Below are 8407 nucleotides of genomic sequence, written 5' to 3' on the forward strand. Positions count from 1 at the left end.
CTTTGGCCACTTCGGGTTTAGAAGCCGTGCTTTGATCGCATCATCTAGGGCCTTGTCGTACTGTTTGATTTTCATGTAGGCTGCCGAGCGATTGCTGTAGAGAATGCAGTTCTGAGGGTCAGCTCCCAGAGCCTCGTTGTACAGTACAATTGCTGTGTGGAAGTCACCATCGTGGCATGCCTGGTTGCTCTGGCGAACTTTCTCAACAAACTCAGCTTTGCTCAACATGGAACTGTCAGGACTTTTTCTTCCAAAAGATTTCGATCCAAAGAAAGAAATCTGGGTGGGGAAAGGAACAGGAATTATATGTTAGTGTTAAGAAATGCTACTCGAAGGAAAATAAACTCTCAGAATATTAGAAAATGTACAGCAGCAATTAAAGCCCCAAGCATCAGTGCAGAACAAATCAGCAATTCAGAATCAGAGTCTTAAAAAAGTAAATGTTTACCTATTGACTTTTGGGGGGTATAGAAGTAACAGAAAAGGCCCTTGCAAAACATATCATTCCCTATGAAGGATGTCTGCTAGAAGACTTATTGCCTCATCAGGCATAATGCTAGTTGTAGTATATTTTAGTATCTGCACACATATTCACAAGTTTTTCCTCCTCAGCCATACTATTCGATTCTATGCCATGAAGCAGAGTCGCCAGGTAAAGAAGTTCATTTCACCTGAAGTTTGATACATCAATCACACAGAAGCACATGCGTGCACAGACAGTGGAAGAATGCATAAATTCTCTTCAAACCAAAGAACTGGCACTGGTACATCTACTCACAAACCCCTATATCCAGCTACCTGCAGGCTGCAGACTGTTCATAAACAGGAAGGAAAGGCTAAGTCTTTGGAACTGGCTGCACTCACAGAAATGCGTGGGGCACACGACTTATTTTAGCAGCAGAACAGTCATCATTGGCAGAGCCACCTTCCCAGTGCATCAACTTCAGACAATACAAAATAACAAAGAAAAACAGGTTTAAGCCTTCCAATTCTAAAGATTATTATTCAAAGTGAGCTGTACAAAGTCCTAGCTCCATGGATTCTGGTACGCCCTTTCTCCTCATTTAACCCTACTCTCTCCCAAGGACCTCAAAACCACGGCAATATCTTTGTACAACTCCAAGTACCAGCCAGTTGTGAATTCTGCCTTAAAATCATATTTGATGACAGGCAACACACAAAATACTCAGAAATATTCACTAAAGGTTTTGACTACTATAGTTCAGACTGAAGTCCTCTGTTTTCAGTCCTGCAGACCAAAAGAGGTTAAGAATATCACATACTGTTACATCAAGACAACAACTGCAAGGCTTAAATACATTACCAGAGCTAGCTGAGGCGTATTTTTAGGTGGAAAGGGAAGCACACTGAGCACTGACATCCTGTCTCAAGCACCGAATGGACTATAGACTTTATTTTTTTCTCCTTAAGTCAAACAACAACAATAGAAAAGCATCAAATTAGAGACTAGTGATCTCTTCCTTATGATTATACTCAATTTTTTCTGACAGGTGCTTATCCAAACTGTTTCTAAACTACTTTACTGAAGGAGACTCCATGTTTTACTCTGGCAATGTCATTATGTTGCCTCATGATTTTCATCATTAAAGTACTTCCTAACATGCACCCCAGATCTCCTTCGTATTAGTAACTGTCCTGTTTCTTGTCCTGTCTACAGCAGACCAACCCAAACACTCTGTTCTTTCAAAACACTGGTGGGTCCCAAGCACCAGGGAGAGCACAGGTAACCACCCAGAGATACCACAATTCACACGTAGAGTTGACTGCTGTAGGAAAATAAAAGAAGCCAAAGGAAATGCCATTCTTCTTGCATTTTCATTCACCATCACCTCCCTTTTTCCACTGTAGTTTCAGCAGTATCTTTAATTCCAAGAACTTACATTTCTGCCTCCTACTGCAAACACACTGTCATTGTGTAAGATTCTTCTCTGTGGACAAACGTAAACAGTACCGTGTCCATTTTCCAACCATGAAAGTCAAAGCAGCTAGTGAATTCTCACACTCTTCTTATTTCCACACTAGCTTTGTACCTGGAAATTACCAGTGGAAACTTGGTTTTACACACCTAAAACCAACACGTCAGAGTACCTAAAGGCAAGAAAATCCAACGAGGTCTTACAGAAATGCTTATTGTATATGAGGAGTGCGGACTATTTTAACCTGAGCAATATTCTGCTCAAAAAAAAAAAAAAAAAAAAAAGATATATAACCTTTACCTGGGGCCTGAAAGGAATTCAAACATGTCAAAAATTTCTGAAAGCAGCTGAACTTTCAGCAGCACTCAAAGAAAGGCCGGGCTAAGAGCCTGAAGAACTCTTGTACATCGATTTTCAGAAGGATCTGAGTCAATGAACGATCATAAATTAATAAAGGTATTAGAGCGCAAACACAGGGTCAATGTCAGAGCCAGTGCAAGGACTCCAGCAATACTGCGTGTGTCAGAGATCATCCTGACCATGATCCTTGGAAATCAGGTTAACAAACCAGCAAACAGCCCCATGAACACACACGCACTCACACACAGTGTCAAGTGCCACCCTTTTCAAAGTTGTCAGCTGTAACTGCAACAGAAGTTGCTTTAAATCTATATACATTTAGAGAAACATTTTGGAATCCTGCTATGTTCTCAGCTTCAGTAGCTTCCTGCTACAGTTCTTACAAACGCTAAGATTTTCATGAGCAGTGTAAATTCAGCTCATTTCGGTTCAGGTAGGTCAGGCACGACAATTCAAATTTCTGGCACAGCTAATATGGATAATAGTTGCACAATACACTTAAGTGACCACAAGGACCAAACCAGTCTAACAGAAGGCACAGAACATACCAAGATACAGGTATCTTCTCTTTTGACATCTTCCACAGTTAGGACTGAAGAAGATCCTAAACTACATATTTTGTTTGCGCAAGGGCACGTCTCATCAGGCACAATCTCCAGGAGCACCAGCGAGTTCAAAGAATGCACAAGTCAAACAAAGCTGCCTTTTCTGTTTATTATGCAGGAGCAAACGGAAACACAAAGCTGTTAATGATCCTCCCAGAATCATACTGTGAGTCTGTAACAAGGAGGAGAATCCATGAGGAGACATCCTCTCAGGCCAAGTAAAGTGGTTTCTGCCTCTAATATCCTGTGAAGCTCAATAATCTCATGAAAAAGAGGAAAACTAAAAACTAAAAACCAAATTATTTTAAAGTAAACTGTGATGGTAATTTCTGGAATATGTTATTATTTAATTCTTGCAGTCATGAGAACTACGTAAGGCAGTAAAACATCACTAGGTAAAAGAAAGAGCCACAGAACAAAACTGCGTCACTCATTCACAAGTAAAAAAAGAACATTATGATGGCACCAACACTCAAGAAGTACTCATTCAAAAGCCATCCCTGCTTCCCTGTCACAACTGCCTTCTACTAATAGAGAGGAAGGTGATGGCAATGCACACACTTAGGGTGCCCAAGACTTTGTTACAGAAGGCACTTAGGTGTACCAAATCAAATCTAGAGAAGAAGCAGAAGTTCTTCAGTGCAGTGGAACAAAAAAAGTTCTAATGAAGTACAGAAGAGGATCTAGCAGACAGTTAAAGGTACAAAATCACGCGTTTCTAATAAAGGAGAGGATGGCACAAGCTCGTCAGCATCACTTCTCCAAACCAGCACATGGCACCAGAAAGCAACTTCTGGGGCAGAGGTCACTCTCGACAGAAACTTCCACAAGATCTGCTTCAAATTAGACTCGGCACTTAATTCCCCTCACTGATGAAAGCACCACCTCCTCTTGCAGGAGGTGCTAAGACAATGCTACTGACCATCCAAAGAGAGTGTTTAAAACACACAACTGTCTTCAGACTTTTTTCTTTTGAAGAACAGACAAACTCCCAACCTCCTAAAGCAAACAGTGAGTTGGACAGAGAGAGAAACCTAACATGACAAGAATATTTATCTTCCAAGATCAAACTCGCTAAACTTAATCCTCTAGAGAAACAGAACATTCAGCAAATAAAATACATAAGGCCCATACACACTGAAAGAACAGAAAATTTGAAAGTCAAACTTCCAAATTTTTAAAAGAACATTCTAGAAGGGATTTTTAATGTTCATGGAAATCTAATTTTTCTATCATAAAAAGTTATAACTCATCTAAAAGCGTAAGTAAATCAAAAAGAATAAATACCTTGAACATAAACCCATCACTTCCAGCACTACTGTATTAAAAAAAAAATAAAATAAAAGGCAAAAAACCACAAACCACCACATTTCAGTAAAAATCCTAACGGAATATATGCTCTGAAAATATTTTACTTCTTTAGTTCTTCATTGCAATTAGAGACAAAAGTATTTTAAATACGAACTTATCACTAGGTGGGAAACTGATTTTCTAAAGAAAAAGATGCCTTTTCTAAAGAATTTTCTAAAACTGAGAAGCCACTCTGAGCTCCCAATGCTGAGCTTGGAGAGATCTGCAATTGTAGCATCAGTTAGAGCCTCTCTAATTTGAGCTATGCTACATGTTGCTAAAAATTATAACAGCTATGCAATTCATAGCTAAATTTAAACAACACTTTTCGGTTCATACATAATTTTCAAAAGTAAAGGTTGCACAGACCAAATTATGCCCTCACACTTCTGCAAAAGACTTCAGAAACAAAATTCTGTTTTCAAGCAAATACTCCAAAACTATAAAAAACTCAGTTGTACAAATGTTATTTTTACATACCATTGAGAAACAACCCTGATTACACTGCAAACACACTGCAAAATACTATTTGGACCAGGTATGTAATGCAAACCTCTCTGGCCATTCTATGCCAGGGCCTCACCATCCTCACAGAGAAGAGCTTCTGCCTAAGAGCTCATCTCAATCTCCCCTCTGGCAGGTTAAAGACATTCCCCCTTGTCCTGTCCCTGCAGACCCTGGTCCAAAGCCCCTGTCCAGGTTTCTTGCAGCCTCTTTAGGCACTGGAGCTGCTCTAAGGTTTCCCCAGAGTCTTCCCTCCTCCAGGCTGAACAAACTTAGAGATCAGGAACAGTCCCTCAGCACCAAGAATACAGCATGTCATTGTCAGTCATTTCAAAGGAATATATGAAAAGAGTTGAAATTCTTAAGGAACAGGAGAAACAGAGTGAAAACACAGTACAGAAAAAATGAGATGAAGAATGAGAAATTAAAGCAGAAAGGATCTTATTTTCTTATTAGGAGGTGGTCAGTATGACACTGAGCCACAGAGAAGAAATAGAAGTTGACTCCCCATGGCTGGAGGGTTGGAAATAGATGATCTTAAGGTCCTTTCCAACCCTAACTATTCTATGATACCGTTAGCCTGAAGAGTCATTTGCTCCCATTGTCATTCAACATACCTACCATAAATGTAAAAGAAAGATCTAGTATAAGCTAAAGGAAGCACAGAATCTTAAATTTGGTTGTTGCGAATAATAATTAAATTCTAAATCATCAGTAAGGAGTCTGACCTTTTACTCTGAACCCTCAGCTAGGCACAGGCAGACAGACTTGGTGACAACAGACTGACAACTCAGTAACACAGCAAACGCCAGGTCTGAACAGGAAGGTCCCTTCAGGAAGACCTGTCAGGCAGCAGGTGCGTGTGCTCCCTGGATTTTGTTGCCTGCCACTGTCGTGGTTTAAACCCAGTCAGGTAACTCGTTCACTCACTCCCTTTCTTTCTCTCCCCTTAGCCGGGGGGGGGGACAATTGTTGTGGGACAACTGTTGGACACAGAGAAACCTAACATGACAAGAATGAAGGGAGCGCAGGTCTGGCGGCACAATGTGACGGCAGCACCCACTGACACACAGGTAGCAGGCACTGCACCCCTGCAGCCCCACCTCCAGCGACCTTGCCTCGCAGGAGCAGAAGAAACGAGCAGCCAGGACACACAAGGGGCAACAAGAGGCTTTCAGCCTCAGTCAGGAGGGGATAACGCAGCCGTGAAGAGACATGAAACAAGACTTGATCAACACCCAGCAGAAATATATACACAGACTGATGCTGTTGCAGCAGTGGCTTGCACCTCTTTAAAATTAAGATTAGGATAGTACAGAGTATGAGGTAATAATAATAATTACCGATGTTATGACTAATAATAATCAGTAATCTTATACACTGGTATGACCTAGGACTTCAGAAAACAGACAACCTCCCCCTCCCCAAAAAAGGGAAGAATTCCAGCCCTAGTACTGACAGAAATCTTCCAATATTGAAGGCACACCCACTCATCCATCCATCTAAAAACTCTCTTCAAAGGGTTTCATTAGCACCTGAAGAGGTCTCACTCAACACCAGAAGAAAGCACAAGAGGAACGATATTGTCTAACATTGTGCAAGCCTCCAAGACAAATTAAAGACATCCAAAAGTAAACAATGAACAGCTCCAAGGAAAGAAGCAGAGGAAGGACAAGAAGGCACAGACACCCCAGTCATTTCAACTCTCCCTTTACTGGAGACAACCAGGGATATCCCTATGGCTGCAACATTAAACCATAGGCATAGGGACTGCCGAGAGTGGTAACACATCCCACCCTTAATCTCAATCCAGATTACAGCAAACAGAACCGCCTTAAGTGACGTTCGCTGTCAACCAAGATGCACTGACTTAATCCAGCCTCAAGACTCCAAACTGTGTTAGCAACAAAGCTCTTCCAGCCAAGTTACTGACAACTTTTCCAACGGCTGGCATGCCGAGCTGGAAGTAGGTCTGCACCATCGGTTGCAGCGGAGCAGTAAACCCTGCAGGACTGAAGAGCACCCGGGCACACATACCAAGCCAGTTGCGAGGTTCCAGGAAGACAACCCCGGGCGGTTTTGCCCATCGGGGAGCCCAGAGAACAGAACCCTCAAGCAGACACCCGCGCTCTGGCACGAGGGTGCTCACTCCAGCGAACTGCAGGAGGAAACTCGCACCTGGAATACCCGCACACGGGCGGCCGCTCCGCGCTGCCCGGCCCGCAACGCCGCGCTGCGCCCGCGGGCCTGGGGCTGGGCGGAGGACCCGAGCCCACGGGGACACCGGGAAGGCGGCGCGCCTCCCGGCCCGTCGAAAAGCTCAGAGCGAAGGGAGCCGAGAGCCCAGCCAGGCGGCTGCGGCTGCACCCGAGGCCTGGCGGCCCCTCCGGGCACCCGCCGCTTACCCCGCACACCCGCGGCCGCCCGGTGAGCTGCCCCGCCGCCGGCCTGCCCGCCGCCGGCAGCAGCAGGGCCTGCGCCCGCCCCGCCGGCTCCCGCTCCGGGCCAGGACAGCGGCCCGTCCGCAACTTCCCTCCGGCGCCCCCCGGCAGCGATCCCGCCCGGCCCGGCAGCTCCTTCCCGCCTGAGGACGGGCCGAGGGGCCGCTCCCGCCGCCGCTAACAGCACACGCCTCCCGTCTGGAGTCAGCTCACCCGAGGAGGCTCCGCGTCCCTCTCCCGCCGCCGCCGAGCCCGGCCCCCCGCTACGGCCCCCGGCGGGCCGGGCGGCGGTGCCTGTTGCTCCATCACGCTCTGGCTCCGCCTCCTTCTCTTCAGGGGGCCGCCACCGCCCCCCGCCCCCCCACCGCCGGCCCTCTCCCGCCCCGGCCGCCCTGCCCGCGGCGCCACGTTCCGGGCCCGGAGCTGGGGAAACCGCTCTGCCCCCGGCCCCGCCCTCGGGGCTGGGCCCTGGCCGGACCCCTGGCACCCCCCGCCCGGCGGCGCCAGCCCCGCTCCGGACGTCCTGCAGCCAGAGCCCGGCTTCCCGCCCGTGGCAGGCCGTCCTGCAGCGCCCGGGCCCGCCGAGGCCCCTCAGCGCGGGGCTGAGGACGAGCCCGGCCCCGCTGGACCGCACAAAAGGTGTGAGCCGCCCGCTTCAGCGTGAGACCTCCAAAGGCCCGTCCGCAGGGGGAGCGCAGCTCAGAACCGCTGCTCGGCCGTCGGGGTGCAAGAGCATCTCCCAACGGCGGCAGCCGCCTTAGCAACAGCTGCTCGAGGGTAAGCGGGGCTCCGGCACCGGCCCCGAGCCCGGTCACGCGTGGCTTGGCTCTTACCGGCACCGCGGGCGCATCCTGTGTCGTCCCACTGCCCTCGTACAGCCGGCATGCGAGCGCTGTCGACCCATGCCCGTTGAAACCATGCAAGTTATGCTGGAAACACTCATGCTGTGAGTAACAAACAATAAAGAAACAATAATTTCTTGTGTAAGTGAAAATTGGATGCGACTTTACCTCAGCAGAATATAGTAACACCTCCCAAACTTACTCTTGTGGAAAAATGAAACTTAAGAGAGCTTTCTGAAGTAAAATGATGAACACACAGCATGGGCTCAAAGGTTTGACTTCAAATGAGTGACATCAAAGCTAAGATTTCACTAGAAAGCAGGTCTTAGGACCCAGGGAAAGGCTCCAAGCAGAGTAGTTAAAGCAAA

General features: G+C 46.8%; 2 protein-coding genes across 4 annotated transcripts in view; one reads left to right on the top strand and one right to left on the bottom strand.

Annotated features, from left to right (window-relative positions):
- Positions 1–7635, bottom strand: part of TTC28 (tetratricopeptide repeat domain 28) — a 123134-nt gene extending 115499 nt beyond the window's left edge. For 2 of the 3 annotated variants that reach the window (XM_061466537.1, XM_061466536.1), the window contains exons 1-2: positions 7411–7635; positions 1–279 (exon numbers count right to left, since the gene is read on the bottom strand). In XM_061466537.1, the coding sequence (XP_061322521.1) occupies positions 1–279; positions 7411–7503 (372 nt within the window). In that variant the 5' untranslated portion in view covers positions 7504–7635. Of the gene's footprint in view, positions 280–2237; positions 2362–7410 lie in introns of all 3 variants that reach the window. The other variant, XM_061466538.1, reaches the window with a different exon arrangement.
- The window catches only part of CCDC117 (coiled-coil domain containing 117), a 281107-nt gene that overhangs the window by 237915 nt on the left and 34785 nt on the right, over positions 1–8407 (top strand). The window lies entirely within an intron of this gene.

Source organism: Pezoporus flaviventris, unplaced genomic scaffold (assembly GCF_033815535.1).
Source record: "Pezoporus flaviventris isolate CSIRO_AGI_PZ_B2104156 unplaced genomic scaffold, CSIRO_AGI_Pfla_v1 ptg000041l, whole genome shotgun sequence".
In the NCBI taxonomy this organism is placed as follows: Eukaryota; Metazoa; Chordata; class Aves; order Psittaciformes; family Psittacidae; genus Pezoporus; species Pezoporus flaviventris.